Below are 16,685 nucleotides of genomic sequence, written 5' to 3'. Positions count from 1 at the left end.
CTCCCTCTGTTTTCCAGGCTTCCGAGCCTTTCACAGATGTCTGTTGTTAGGCCTGTGTTCACAGAGTGCACAAATACAGAAGCCGACGTTCCTTCCCCAGTGACACAAACCTTCCTTCATGGGTTACAAGGAACTTTAAAAATGCATTTCCTTCCAACACCCACTATAACAGAGGTGGCAGACCCGCATAAATAGAGTGCGTAGCTGCCAGCAAGGCCAGTGTGCCTCACCAGCCTCTCTCTCTCTGTCACACACACACACACACACACACACACACACACGCACGCACGCGAACACATATACACTACATTTCTTCTGCTTTTCTATTCCTTGTATTCTGACATGCCAATCTTTGCCTTTTGAGTACTGTTTCAAAGCTACCTAAAAACTCAAAGAAATCCTTCTGTGAAGGTTTTGTGTCATGGCAGGCATGCTGTACTCAACATGTTTGACAGTCCAGGTGCTTCTGAAACTATCCAAGTGTGTTAGGAGTAGAGCCCTTCCAGAAAGATGAGGATAGAGTAAATGGCCCTTCCGCGGTAGCTAGGATCAGATGAGACACGGTATCATGAGAACTGCAGAAAGCTTTCCACTGATACTTCCCTAGCCAACAATGTTTTGTCCTATGTTCAGACCTTGCCAATGAGACCGTCTGTATCCACATTTGCACTGTCCTGTTTGCTCCTATTATCCTGGCATATATTAACAGCCTCCTTTTTACATGGAAGTGCCCAGGTTTAGGTAATCAATTGTATGATAAGGCCATTTCTACCTCTCTTGAATGCTCTAGTTAGGCCCAAATTCAAGAGTGGGAACATGCTAGGGAAAGGGGAATTTCCCCACCTTCTAGTGTTTCACCAGAACCAAGGAAGATTAATTCAGGCCACCTCTGTGTGATGAAGAACATGGAAGCAGTGCTCAGAACAGGGCGGCAGAGTTTCACATTCCTAGTCATTTAGTGAGAAGGGATAGAAGAAGCCACTTTCTGCACAGCATCAGTAGCAGGCTACTGCAGGGACAAGGCCACTAGCTCAGTGTGGACACACTGGCCTGGTGTAGACAAACGGCTCACGACTTCTGCTTCTGCCCCTACTTTGTTTTGTTTTGCTTTATATTAACAAAGCAGAAATCCATGTGCTGCTTTTATTTTATTTTATGTACTAGGATTGATCTTGGCACTGAGCTACGTCCCCAGTCCTTTTTACTTATTTTTTATTTTGAGACAGTCTTATGACATCACTGAGTTTCCCTGACAGGGCTTGAACTTCTGATACTCCTGTCTCAACCTGCTGAGATAACAGGTGTGCACCAGCAAACTCAGCTGATTGTTGCTATTTTAAATCATATGTGATCATTTCTAGCATCCAGAGACATGAAAACAGAATAAAAGGCAGCTGTAATGCTGTCATCTAGTGATAAAAACTTTTAATACTTTATGTTACCTCTTGTCACATTTTCAAATCAGTCATATCACACACACACATATATATATATACATTTATAATATTTTCTTTCTTTCTGAAAGATCGGAACAAATTTGAATAACATAATTCACTTATTATAACTTACCTTTTTCTATAATAATATCTTTTGGACTTCTTTGCATGATAAAATACTTGCTCACTTTTTTAATGACTGCATTGTACTTAAAGTTATGGCATAATATCTTTTCAGCCAATTTCCTACTGGTGGATATTTAGTTTCACTATGCACTTTTGGCATTGTCTTAGTACAATTGTCTAAATTATTTCCTTATATTAATTTTTTGGGTTTAAAAATATGCTCAGTTTTAAGACTTCTTGTGCTGTCTGACTACTCAGGAGGCAGACAAGGAAATGTATTATCATTGCTTTTTAAGCTCCTGAATAAGCTTGCAGTGTGGCAGGTTTTCAAGCAAAAGTACTATGAATTTTTGAAGCGAACGTATATAGTAATTGTAAAGTACTGCTCTTTTCTCGGTCAGCTTCTGGTGTCCTGAGATTAAAGATAAGAAAATAGAACAATTTGTAGGCTCCTTTGCTCTCTCCTGAGAGTCACTGCTTCTGTCCTCTGGTAAATGGCCCTGCAAGATCATGGTGGCCTTGAGGAGTCCGTGCTGCTGAACTTCACACATTAGTGGCCATGTTCAGTTAACGTGCAGGGTGTTTGTCAGTTTCTGAAATGTCTTTTGCTCCTCACAGCCTGCAGTGCACAGCCAGGATTCAGATGAATTTTTTTTTTAACCCTAATGTCAGGATCGTTTATTCCCTTGTTTTAGGCTGAAGAAATGTCAACTATTGGGAGTTTTGAAGGTTTCCAGCCTGTGTCTCTGATGCAAGAGGGAGAAGAACAGCTGTTGGAGACAGAGCACCTGTCCATGGAGGAGGAGGACCCAGGCAATGGCCAAGCCCCCGGGCAGATTTCACGACAGTCGAGTGTGACTAAGTCAACACTTCACCCCAATCCTTACCACAAGCCTTATATCGCTAGGACGTACTTCGTTACACGGGTAAAATTGTTGGTTCTCTTAAATAGTATGCAAAACTTCTCCTTAAAAAAATCTTAATATCTTTCTATGTACCGCGTGTTTGGCTAAGTGGTTATAAATTCTTTAGTCCCTTGTAATGGGCGTCATGGTCATGATAGAGGTACCCTTATCTTCATTGTACAGATGGAGGATCCGAACGTCAGAGAAGCTAGGTCTGTTTTTGATCACCCAGACTGTATCAAGGAGAAACAGTTCTTCCTGCTTCCTTGGGTTTGAATCTTTGGTTAGTGGGTCCTGTGTTCCTGCTACATCTGGCCTCAGGACTGGACTAATCTTTTAGGGGTAGAAAACCTATAACAGAGCAGCTAGAAGGTAGGGCCAGGAGTTGTTATTTGTTTGGTAACGATGCAAGTTGTGAAATGGAAAGGGTTGCTGAGAATGGACTGAATCTCAAGAAGCCTGGTGTTACAGCGTGAGAGCAGGTTCTCCAAATCCTCTGCACTGCAGTATGGCGCTAAGCTCCTTCACCTGTGCAATGCAGTCCGGAAAGTAAACAGTTGCATATTTCGATGTTAAAAAAAAAAGACACTTTAAACTTCCGGCATTTAGATCAAGTTGAGAGTGCTTCATGGGTTTCTAGTATCTTTCTCTGCTGAGCTCTCTTTGCTATTTATTGATCTCCTTTCCCAGGCCTTCAGGGTTCTTGTTAACACAGCAGTGGTGAGCTTATAGGTGACAGTCATTTGGCAGTAACTCTGGGGCATGTGCCTTGTGACCATAGAAGCCACCCCGGTTTCATGTGTACATGTATTTTTCAACTCAATATCATCAATAAATGGGGGCTAAGAATTTGTGACTATTTACAAAGCTCTAAACAGTGAATCTTGATTTGGTAGCCTTAAGAATATATCTTTAGGGCTGGAGATTTAGCTCAGTGGTTCTGCCCCCTGCCTCACAAGCACAAGGTCCCAAGTTCAATCCCTGGTAGCAACAACAAAAAAAGAATATATCTTTGGGCTAACATTTTGACTAAAGCAACTCAATGTGTGTGTGTGTGTGTGTGTGTCTATGTGTGTATATTTATATGTGTGCGTGTGTTTTAACATTGCATAGATATCTATATACAAGGTACTTTGATATTTGCTATATTTGCTATACTATGTGTGTATTTTTATGAGTGCTTTTGTATATGTCAGGCATATAGTTTATTTTTCAAAATATGTGAACTTTGTTGGATATGCAAAGTTAAGTTGTGACATAGAGCTGCAGAGGAAATCAAAACATCCTCTAGAGTTTTATTATCTTTGTTATTGATGATGTCACAGTTTTATGAGAAACAGTGATGTGGAATAAAGGATTTATTAAGGAGCTGGTATAATTATGAGAGTTGGCTGAAAAGTGTATGCAAAATTGTTGCCTTTGCATCTGGTGATGGAGCTAAAGTTGGAATGGGTCAACCAGCTGGCAGTTATGGATTGGGAATAGGGAATAGTAGACAGGAAAAAATGGCATGGTGGACCTGGAATTCCTCATGTCAAAGTGCAAAACATGAGGAAAAATTGGAACCTGTATGCATCCCCCACCAACTCTAACCTTTCACCACTGAGCTGCACGCTTCACCATCCTAGAGGAAACAGAGTGGGAGGTTAGACTGCAATGAAAGGAGATGTAGGTACAGGTGCTGTCCATTTCCATCGTGGGGACCAGCATACTACTTGCTATGAACACAGCTACCAACAGGGCACTGATCCTCAGCAAGGAAAGTGACTCATGTTTCACTTGTGCCTTTTGAATCTTGTACAAGGATCTCTTGGCCAACTCTAATTTGGAATCCTACAGGAAAGGGAATTCTTGAAAGTGTAGTTCCAGCTCAGTTAAAATGACCCAGTCCAAAAGCACTACCTATTTTGTATTTCCTTAGTGATTTATTTTTGTGGCTCCTGTGTGTCTTGTATCATAAACTCTCATCCTTTGTTTTGTCCCTTGGCACAATCCTGTGCAGTAGGCAGGGGAACGCTTACCATTTTTGTCTTAAGAATGAATGTTTTGAGATCTCAGAGGAATTGTCTTCTCTCCGAGTTATATACTACTAGATGAGCTGCAGCTAGATTTTGAATCTTCTGACTGCAAGTCCAGTGCTTTTCATACCATGCACAATTGAACGTGTGGTTCTTTCACAAAAGTTTTTAGTGAATAACTCCAGTCAATGAGAAGAACATATTCTATAGAAAACAACCTTGAGTTCTCAAAAACTTGTGAGAGAAACCCTACTTTTATTAGTAAATCTAATGTGCACTAGAGATTCTTTAGTGGCTCTGAGTTTGAGATTCCCAAGGCTTTCACCATTTGTTTTCCTTCAGACCAAGAGACATCACATGAGTTCTTTTGGGCACTGTGAATGTGTATTAACACATGAGGATAATGAAAATACAACTCTTGGCTCAATTGCAATTTACGATTATAAGCATTTTAAATAAATAAATAATGATCCAGTTTTACTAGCTTGTAAACCACAGATCTGCTCATGTTGTCATTGAATATATACAAAGGAGTCTGCATGTGAGTGTGTATGCCGGTGTGTGTGTGAGCGCATGTGTGTACATGTGTTGTGTGTGTATCCATTTCTTCAATTTCCTCACCTGGAAAGTGTAGACAAAAATACTAATTTTACGTGGAAGTTTAAATAACCAAACATTATAAAAGTTCTCAGACACTTCATAAATGACATCTCATTGATATTATGAATACTTTCTGGGTTTTTTTTTACCTTCACATTTCTATAATTAGTCATAAGAGTGGCACTATGACCTCACTGTGACCTCCGGGGGAGATATAAATGTAGCTATATAGGAGCTACTTTCTTTTTTCCACGAGATAATTAACATGACCAGGACTCTTAAAGTTTCAGATCTAGAAAGTCATCATAGAGTATCACTTCTTAGATTTGAAAGGAGACCTAAGATGCTGCAGTCCAGTGCTTCTCAATTTTTGCCATGCAAACAAATTAGATTCTGCAAATTCTCTGGCAGTTCAGATGCTTTCTGTCTACAGACTACATTCTGTTCACCAAGAAGCTACTCAACTCATCATTTTCAGAGAGGAATGAGGCCTAGAGAGGGAGACTTCTTCGCTCAATATCACAACAAGTAGTGAACTTGGACTTGCCAAGAGGTGATTACTTCAATTTATTGCAGATTAAGAATTTAAAGGACACATCTTGCAAATTTAGAAGAGCAGCAAGTGAGTGGAAGAATTTTTTTGGTCAAGCTTTTTTAAAAATTAATGTTTTAAAATCATTGCACAGGAAGTGATTTATTGATGAAAAATTGGAAAATGTGGTTAAGCAATGTGGTTAAGTCCTTACAAAGTTAATCAAAATGTACTGAATGTGCTATTACACATGTGGGCATGTATCCTTTCTTGCTGCTTTCTTACGTATATAATTTGTTGTATAAAAGTGCAGTTATATGTTAAATATTTTTTCCTATGACAACAATATGCTTTCATAAAATCATTTTAGTAGCTCCCTAATATCCCACTATGGAATTATACTACAATTTCTTTAACTGTTGATGGAGATTTAGATTGTTTCCTCTTTGTGTCATTTATTCTGGGAAGGAAAGTTATTCCTTGCCATTCTAATCAATTTCTCAGATGTCTCAGGAATAGACACCCATTGTTATTACAAAAAGAAATAATTTAAAAAGTTTCCATCTGGGACCGGGGATTTGGCTCAGTGGTTCCACCGCCTGCCTCGCAAGCACAAGGGCCCGATTTCTATCCCTGGTACCAAAAAAAGAAAAGTTTCCAGCTGGATTTGCAAAGGGTTGGCTGATCTTGAAATATAAATTAATTCTTGAAAAAAGGTCATTTTAGCATCATCATCTCAGATGTTAGATCACATGTCTGAATATCAGGTCATAAAAGAAGTCGGTATCACCCCTTAGAGTTCTTCTGTTTTAATACTGGTCAGTCTGGGGGGTTAACTCCTTCCCCGAGGCTTCTGGCATATTATTTATTTACTAAAACTGAACCCTTCTGACTTAGTTTAGGATAATTCTGCTTAGAGCTAGAGGGTCTTGGTAACGTGTCATCCAACTCCTGGAGTCCACGAGAGGGATGCTCAAAGTCAATCAACAACCTATGACTCCAGGCCTGGAATCCAGAACATCTGACCTTTTCCTCCAAACTGCACTACCTCTAACATTGGAAAGTGAATTAAATGTCATAGAAATGAAGGTCTAAACCACTTGCTATCAGTATGCATGGATAACCTTTTCCTTCTGTTTTAGTTCATCTGCTATTATTGCTTAGACATATCTAAAAAAAAGCCCAGTTGTATCTCTGAACAAAAGCATCCCTCAAGGCTAAGAACTGGAGGTATATTATGATAATCATCTTAGTTATAGGGACTGATATTCAAAAACAACTTCTTATGAAAGGAACAATACTTGCTCCACATGGGGAAAGATATTTTTAAACTCCCTATACGACTCTATATTCGAAGATACCTTATCAGAAAGTTGAAGCTATTTGGGATGGGGAATTATCTCTAAATTTATACTTGAGAATGTAAATTACATACAAACTAATGGGACTAAAACTATTTGATCCTTTAATGTTTAATTAATGGTTCCTTGTGGCCTTTTTATAGTCTGTGTTCCATTGTGAGCAATGAGACTTTAATAAGTAGGTTCAGGACTTCCCATTGTGTAGTAGGTTGTCATTGCTTCTGTGACACTCATTTTGCTTTCATACTCTCTCCCTTTTCGTCTTCTCTTGGTATAGGGTTCCCTGTGTCTTGCTCTCGCATTGAGAACAAATACATTTATTAGTTTTATTGTTATTGCCTGTGTGAGCTTCATTTTGGTCTAGAAAATAGACATCTCCCTGGGCAAGAGGTTTTTCAACCCTCCTTCTCACACTGAAATTTCTTGCCAATTTTGACAAAGATGATTTTTCCTTTTGAGGGCAGATCTTTAACAATAATGTGATACGATGCATTTACATAATTTTCAAAGACAGAGCATTTTGACTTTAGAAATCACATCTGATTTACAGCTGATTCTCACCTATGAGTTCATTGCAAGAGGATCTCTGAATGACAGCCACAAGAGAAACCTTGGTCTCTAGAAATATTCTGTATTCCTTCTTCTTCTTACTATATTACTTCTTCCTCCTACTGTCTTGCTAAGGAGCTTATTACACAGACACAGGTATTTGTGTGACTGCTGACCCTGGGCTAAGAAATGCAAAGAAACAAGCACATATGTATTTCAATTCCCTGAGTAGGTTTGCTTCGACCAAAGCCTTCCAGTACTAGACTGCAAGAGATGATACTGCTCACTGCATTATGTCCGATGATGTGCACCTATTACTCGATCATGTTTTTCTATTTGTCTTCATTACAAGGAGGCTTGGAGCCAATTGTTCATTTGCACTAATCCTTGATCCCTAAATTCTGGTATGCTTATTTCCCTTCTAGTATTAGCAATAAAGAGATAATGCTACGGCCTTTTATTATTCAGTGTTTACTATTACTTTTGTATATAGGGTTTCATGGCATCTCTCACTAGCTTTGTTACACTTACTACTATTTTATCCCTCTAACAAACAAGTGGACTGATGTATAAAATGCTGAGGTGACTGATCATGGATTTCATTCCCATGAGAAAGATTGAAATTTAAACCCTGATGTCTCAGGATAAAACAAAATGTTTGAATTTTTCTTTCATATTAACTGGCTGAAGTTAACTTATTATAGTAACAATAATAAAATCAAGGAGAGTAACATTCTCTTTTGGAGTACATTTCCCTTTTATGTCCTGTAAAGGCTTGACCAGTGTAGCTACTGAGGGTAAGAATAATGTGGACAATGAGAACATCCACAGAACTCTATAAGCTGCCAACCCATTTGGTAAAGTTCTTTATTTTTAGCATTTAACTTTTGAAAAGGTGTCTTTTACATTCTTTTCCCACTCATAGGAAACCACTGTTAATAGTTTCTATAGCTCTTCCCAGCATTACTTCAGGCATATAAAAGCAAACAAAAATATTGATTCTTGGTTGCTCTTCTTATTACACAAGTAGTGGCTTATTTTACCTTCTCTTTTGATATTGTTTGCCTTCACCTGATAGTATACTTTGAAATCTGTGTTAGGACTAGTTTATTCTTTCTTTTGATACCCTCATCATGTTACACTTCATTAATATACACCAGGATACACCTGACTACTAACTTGCTCATAGACATTTCTGATTTCTTCCCAATATTTGCTCTCCAAGAAGAAGCTGCAAAGAACACTTTATGTGTGTATCATTTTGCACATATGCAAGGATTTCTGAACTCTAACTCCACAACAGCGGCATATCTAGATAAAAGGGTAGATCATTTTTTAATTTGATAGATTTTGGCATTTACTTTCCATAGGGGATATAAGTGAGGTCTTAAAATATTCTGCATTATTATATTCATCTTCCTATATTTTTGACAAAATGCTTGGCATAAAAACATCCAACAAAATGCTTATTTCAGGATTATTTCATTATTCTCCAACCCATCCTAATATTTTTTCTAAAACATATTAGTCTCACTACTGAGTTTTATTGATGATGCCAAAATTATATGAATACAGAAAGAGAAAAAAATGTACCTAAGTTGAGTCAGCAAAGAAAGCCTTATGTTTTAAGAGGACTTGAGCAGTGGGCCAATGTAGTCACATGGCATCACTGGGAGCTGAGGCTGAGTGAAGGGAAAGTTGTCACAGGATCACAGGGAATCTCCCTCCAGGGCAGTCTAACCTTGCCTGCAGGGTCACTGGAAATGAGTGATCTTGGCACAACCATCTCTGTCAGAAGAAGTTCAGGGTCTTTTTGATTGATGTCCCAGAAGTTACTAATTTCATGACAGACAAGCTTCAGCAAGCCTGGGGTACCATATTATCTTTCTGCCAACTTTTGAGCCTGCAGCAGATGATGATAGAGTCAGAAATCATTCAGCCCACTTAAGATGATAGACTCTATGAGAAACTTATTTAAGTGATACAATCAGAATCTCTCATGGTAAGGGCTATTACCATGTTTTCTTGAAGATTCTTAGGAAGTTTTGATCATCAGCTTGGCTCAAAATTTTTGGTTTATTTCTGTCTATTGTCTCACAGTTAAGAAGCAGAGGCCCAGGAATTGGTTATAGTCACAGAATTAGTCTGTCACAGATCTGAACTATGAACCCAGGCTTCTCAACTCTGTTCAGGGTTTGTCCTGTCCATTTAGAGATGATGTCAACTGTGGGGAGTGAATTGAAAAGCTTGTGTAGGCACGAGCTAAGTAGGTGAAATGCTGCACTGGTTACCTCGCTTCATCCTTTCATGTTTCCCATGTGTGGATTCCCATATAAGAATTTTCATGACAAATGGACGTTGTACCAAAAAAAGTTTCAAAGACATTTATTATAGTTTAAGAAAACAAGAAAAGGAAAATATCACTGTCACACTACCTCTGGGAGAAAGAGGTATTTCAATGGTCCCCAGACAGGCTAGTGTTTCAATTTCCCTATATAAGAGAAGGATCTCAAGCTAGGAGGATTAGGAATATTAGTATTTATAAAAGGTAGGTTTCTGGATTAAAGTTCTATTACACAGAGGAAAATGGAAGATTGTCATCTACTAGTCACTGATAGCTCAGTTTCGGGAACGAAGGTATCAGTATGCTATGGACCTAACAATGAAAGGTTTGAGTTTCATATCTGAAATTTTTAGCTGAGTGTATCTGAGAAGTTACTTCCCACACTTGCCCTAATTTCCTCCTTGCTCAAGTAAAATGGTTTAGACTTGATAACTCATGGGCTATAGTGGTTCTCAGCCTTTGCCCCTTGGCCAAGAACTGAGAGTAATTACCAAGATGGCCCATGGTTCTCACAGGTATTGTCTTCAACAGTGGGGTCTCCTGAGGACTTTTCCGAAGGTCTCAACCCAGACTGGCTGAATCAGCCATTCTGGAGATGGTCCCAGAAATCTGTGGTTCTGATTTACCCCGAAATGTGAAAAATCATTGAACTAGAGTATCTCTGAACTGTTAGGACTGATAGCATCCTAAACTGTTAGGAATGATCTCAGGCAATCTTTGAGCTAGATCTCATTGCATAAATAGATAAATTTGTCTGGGAAAGGAGAACACGAGGTAAGAAGAAAGAATGACTTCATCTCCCAGAGTCAGCTAAAATTTATGGTCAGAGGATTGAGAGAAAGCTGCTAGTTTGGCACGTGTTCTCTGAGGAGAGAAAAGCTTGATTAAAATATGTATAAATTGCTAAATTCTTTGAACTTCCGGATAAACATGTTATGGGAAAATCTGGTCCTCTGAAAATGGTCATCTTCATTTCTAGGAAAGAGTATGAGTAAGAATTTGGAAGAATTGGGATGTGTTATGTACCTGTACCAACTCTCTACGATGAATGTCATCATAATGTACCCCAGAATACACTCATAAAAATAAAAATTAAAAAAAAGAATTTAAAAGATGGAATGTGGATCATTTTTGCTCTACCCAAGGAGCACAGGGTAGTTAAAAGCAGCGTTCAAGAGTAAATTCTAGACAGTACTTACAATAAATAGGCAACAGCAGAAACTGTATCTGTGCCTATTAACTTTCTGGAATAGGTGTTTCTGGGGGTATTCTAACTAATCATAAGCATAGCGTGAGCTCTGTCTTCTCTAAACTAGCTATTTTCTTCTTCATTCAGCCAGGGGCCATTGAAACTGCTGTGGAAGACTTGAAAAGCCACATAGCTGAGACTTCTGGAGAGACCATTCAAGGATTCTGGCTCTTGACAGAGTGAGTAGTTATGATCAAGCGAAGGATAGTGGAAATATAGTGTTTTTCTTTGCATTGCTATAACAGAAAAGGAGATGACTCTGTGACAGTGTTGTCATATAATATAAATGATTGACCTTTCCAGCTAGGGAGTGAAGTTTGCTGTCTTGGGGCAGACAGATGGCAAGATTTGACTCCTAGAACTGTTTCCTAGGTTTACCCTATCCCTTACCGATCATTATGGTTGCCTTGAGTTAGTCTTGCATCAGTAGTCTCACTGACTATTGTCTTAACTTCCTAACTTGCTAGTTGCAATCTATCTCTTTTATAAGCAGTCTCCTTACAATAACATTTGGCTACTATCGTTCTATTCTAGGTGGAGTAGAAAGGAAAGGTAGGAAGCTGTATTGGCTTGTGTCTAGATGTCCCCCCCCCCAAAGCCTCATGTGGTCATAGTTGGGGGTTTTTCAGAGGTGGCTGGGTCTACAGTATGTGATGCTGGAATTGATTCATAGTTGCTGCAATGCTAGGATCAAAGGCACTAGGATAAAGAGTGTGATGCTACCTGCCCTAAGTAGCCTGGATAAGACATAAGGGATAGAAAGAGCCATGGTCATGGCTTGCTTACTTTGCTACCTCCTGCCCCACCATAAACTATTGCTTTTCTGCAATCTTGTCTGCCATGCCACCCAGTTCTGGAACCAGCTGATCATGAACTGAAACCTCTACCAACTTTGAGCCAAATAAACACTTCCTCCCTTAACTTTGAGCATTGTGTATTTTGTCTCAGCAATGAGAAAAGACAGAAGGGGAGAGATGAGGTCAACACATATAGTTAAACTTTATCCTTGTATACAATTACATAAAAAGCAATTCCAAGGTAAATCATGAAATACAAGGAAGATGGACCACATGTGGAAGTTAGCATAAAAACCAAGTCCACCATGTAAGTCCTTTTTGCTTTAATAACTGCCTGCATTCACTCCAAGGTTTATCTTAGCAATGGGAAGTTTCTGTGAACATACCATCTTGCAGATGATTGCCCTTGGACCCTACCTAGAATGTCTATTGTCTGTGTAATCTTTTGTTCACTCACCTAGTGAATGTTAACAATTCTTTGCTTTTTACAGTGAAAAATAAACTACTCACCTATTAAGGGAAGTAAGCAACTCTTTTCTATTATTGAGCCCATAATATCGAATGGATGATGTGTTTATAAGATCCACCTCAGATACTTAAGGAGTTCAGTAAATTCTATTTTCTGTCTTGGAAGTCTTATCACCAAAGAACCAAATAGAAAGCTCAATGATTCCTATGCCATGAGGGAAAACACTTAAATTTTCACCTCTGAGCAGGACAGTTTTGACTGAGTTTCAGGAGGGCAACATTTGAATACTTAACCATTCAGGTCAGCAGTTGAAATTCCTCAATTGACAAGAAATAGAATCAGGCTACTTGTTGAGTCTAACTGCCTGATCATTATTTTATATCATGTTTCAAATGAATTATTAGAATTGATTGAAAATGAATGTCTGAAAACCAACCTGTCTGTTAATTTTGAATCTTTGTTTTTTAATCCATAAAATGAAGATAATATGTACCTCAATAGTTCTCAAGAGGGCCAAAGGAGATATTATTGGTGAAATTCTTGGCAAGCGCGTAGCACAGTGGATTTTCTGAAGCCATTAATGCCCCTCTTGTATTCATAATTACTATTAGTAAATGTCTCTTTCTCCTCTTCCTGTTTCACTGTTTCCTTCTTCTTCCTTATCTTCTTTTTCCTCTTAAGCCTTCATTTATAACTTATTTACCTTTATTATCTCTGAGCTACTTCTAATGAAAGAAAAGTACATAATTCAGACTTTTCACTAATTCACTTTTACCAATTCTTAGAAAGGAATTCTCCACTCTCCTTTAATGGAGGAAAATTTTCCATAATCAAATGAAAAAATATACCTTAATGAGGCCAGACATCTACATTGATTCTGGAGATCTGATCTGAAGTAAACACCTACCAAATTTCTTTCAACAAGGTATCTCATTAATGATGATAAAAAATGTGGTCTTTGAAAGTCTAGTTGTAGCTGCTTTTCAGTTCTCAAATAATTGACCCAGTAATTTTATTAATATTGCATATTTTAATTGTTTGGTTATATTTGTATAGAAATGTGCCTTTTTGTTTGATTTTTGTTCAGTGATTTTCAAGATTAGAAGGTATAAATAGTCCAAAGGTAAATCAGATTGTGTAATCTGCACTGAAATTTAGCACCAAAATTCTATGTATTCAATTAAACATCAACTACAGTAATTAGTGAAACCATTAGTTTCAGATAAATATGAACAGCTGTGAACCAAATGCCCAAGCTTTGAACCCAGTTCTGAACCTACTAGGGAGGTCTGAAGTGGGTAAGGCATATCTAGAAACTCATTTTCCAATTCTTTCTTTTTTCCTTTGTACCTATTTAAATTAAGCACCACAATGAGGGTTGTATCCTGTGCACATGAAGTTTCATGCCATCATATGTGCTTGTTTGCTTTCAGACTTTCTTCCCTTGTACCTTGGTCTCCATCTTTCCTCTATAAACAATAGTTCTTTGGTTTTCTTTCTGGTCTTCTCTGCCTAAATCCTCTAATTCCTCCTCCTCATCACCAAACGACGCTTTCGTGAAAGGTTCTGATTTCAGCATTTCTACTATGGTGAGAGTTTGCTGGTTTCTTTTCTTTGATTGTTCAGCCTTATAGCTAGTTCACCGATGCTGTGGGCAACTGAAGGCACTGACAGTTGTGAAGAAGACTGTTCAGGTATCTGACCTGGAATGAATGAGATTCTCAGTCATTGAAACTGTTCAAACGTAAGAAGGGAGGGTCCACTGTCAGTGGCAGAGCATTTATGGAGGCTTTGAATAACTTTTCACGGTGAGGTCTTTGATTAGAGACTGTAGTACATCAATATTGGGAAAGGCAAAAGAAATAACAGTAATGCAAACAAAAATACCAAAAAACTCAACACCCTCAAACAACAATAAAACAAAATGAAAAGAAAAATTAAATAAGCATATAGGCTAAACAAAACAAAACAAAACAAATACACGTCTTCCAAGTCTTGCCTTGGGATTACTCCTGCCTCTTGACTCTTTTTTTAATTTTAATTTTTTCTTAGTACACATTTGTAGAGATTCAGCCATTCAGGTCTCATGAACTGTAGGGGTTTTAATATAGAGCAACCTCTTTAACCTTCCAAGAGCCACTTCACAACATATTTTTATAGGATGGAAAGGACTCGGCTTTGTGTACACTGACACTTGGCTTTTCCATGGAGATGAGACACCTCTGGCTGCCCAGATAGCAATTTGAAGCATATTTGCTTTTAAACAATGATTGCAGTTTTATAACAATGAGACTGAAAGGCCTTGAAACACACACAACACATTAAAATGTGTTTTCACATTCAGGAATTTGCTTTAATTTTATAGCAACCTTGCTGGTTTTGTGATTGCTATTTTGCAAATGGAAAAATAGATAAGATGACATGACCAGAAGGAGAATGTGTAACTGATAGAGCAAGAAACATGTGAAAGTGCCCCCTGTCGTAGCCTTGAGTTTGACTGGATTCAGCCCCGATGGCAACATGTACACCATGATACTTGGCAAAAACTACAGATCAGAGCATAAATTCTTGATTCATTGATTTGTTGATTTTCTAAATTTAAGAAAAAAAAATTACCACTGCATGGTAAAACACTGTAGAAAGTACTTTGTATATACAATCTCACTTAGTCTTCCAAACAATTTTGTCATTCACTGTTCGCAGAACTTGTTGATTACAAATTTGCAAAATATGTGTAGAATGGGTCCATAGTTGAGTAGGCAGTTGAATTGGTGGTCCAGTCACTGTCTTCACAAGTAGTTTTTCAAAACTGATAATCTGAAATGCTTGTTTCTTACAGTACTGTCATCTATAAAGTTTAATGGCATATAAATAAGCCAATGGAACCATTTTCCAAGGGATATCATTCAAATTAATTCAGGTGAACTACATTGTGGTGTTCTAAGTTGACAGAAATATACTATGCAGTAAAATTAGAAATCTGAGTTTGAAGGCATTTAAAAAGAACACACAAGAATGGGAAGAGACCATTAATATATGAAAAAATATTCAACATTGCTGGTCATTAGAGAAATGCAGATTAAAATAACACTGAGATTTTATCTCACTCCAGAAAGAATGGCAATCAAGAAATCAAATAATAAAAAATGCTAGTGAGGCTGTGGTGACAAAGGAACCCTTCTCCATTGTTTTTTTGTTTTGTTTTGTTTTGTTTTGTTTTTGGTACCAGGGATTGAACTTGGGTCCTTGTGCTTGCGCAGCAAGCGGTGAAACCACTGAGCTAAATCCCTGGCCCATCTCCATTGTTGATGGAAACGTAAACTACTAGTACAACCACATAGGAAATCAGTATGGAGATTTCTCAAACAAATAAAACTTGAAACTCCATTCAACTCAGCTATTCCCCTACTAGGTATCTTCCTGAAAGAGTTAAAGTCATCATACTACAGTGATACATGGATATGAATATATATTGAAGCATAATTCATAATAGCTAAATCTTGGAAGCAGCCTATGTGTCCATCAATAGGAAAATGGATAAAGAAAATGTAGTATTTTCAATGGAACACTATCCTCTATAAAGGAGGATAAATTTGAGTCATTTGTGGGAAGATGGATGCATCTTGAAAGCATGTTAAGTACAATACATCAGATACACGAGGTTGAACACCGTATGGTTTCTTTCATAAGAGAAATCCATGGTACAAATAAAGAACAAAGTAAAAGAGAAGGGGCCGAGATGTAGCTCAGCAGCACAGCGCCCTGGCCAGCATGAGGTCCTGAGTTCGATCCCTGGTACCAAAAAATAAAAAAATAAAATAAAATAAAAGATAGAGAAAAGAAATCAGGGAAACAGATCTACTGCAAATGGGAAGGGGACCAAGACTTGGAGGAAGGGGAAACACCAGATGGGGAGGAAATGGAAAAAGAATTGAGATGTGTCATGTAAGTGTACCAAATACCCATAATGAAAGCAGCCATTATGTGTCACAAACATGCACTAATACACTGAGAGAAGCCAGGAGGGGACTTAGAGAGAAGCAGCCATAAACCTGATCTACAGTCCAGTTTCGCTGAAACCATTAGCAATACACTCAGCAGGTATTAGGAGCCTGGGCTTTGGTTCACCCTATCAAAGAGACTCATATGCCCTTACAGCTACAAAAGCAAGATGGTGCTTATTTCAACTTTACCTCCTTTTCTTTATTAGCTCTCCTCATAAAGGACACTATAAAGAAACCGTGTATATGCTTTTAGAAGAGATCCATTAAGACAACACCAAGAGGAACATCTTGACAC

General features: G+C 38.1%; 1 protein-coding gene across 4 annotated transcripts in view; it reads left to right on the top strand.

Moving 5' to 3' along the window:
* Positions 1-16,685, top strand: part of Tprg1 (tumor protein p63 regulated 1) — a 146,745-nt gene that overhangs the window by 32,292 nt on the left and 97,768 nt on the right. For all 4 annotated transcript variants that reach the window (XM_087187019.1, XM_021255687.2, XM_087187020.1 and 1 more), the window contains exons 2-3: positions 2,258-2,488; positions 11,208-11,299. In XM_087187019.1, coding sequence (XP_087043145.1) covers positions 2,267-2,488; positions 11,208-11,299 — 314 coding nt within the window. In that variant the 5' untranslated portion in view covers positions 2,258-2,266. The remainder of the gene's footprint in view (positions 1-2,257; positions 2,489-11,207; positions 11,300-16,685) is intronic.

The sequence above is a fragment of the Heterocephalus glaber genome, unplaced genomic scaffold (genome assembly GCF_053883595.1).
Source record: "Heterocephalus glaber isolate CG9 unplaced genomic scaffold, H.glaber_assembly_v1.0 deba00001504, whole genome shotgun sequence".
Taxonomy (NCBI): Eukaryota; Metazoa; Chordata; class Mammalia; order Rodentia; family Bathyergidae; genus Heterocephalus; species Heterocephalus glaber.
This window is presented reverse-complemented; position numbering and strand designations above follow the sequence as displayed.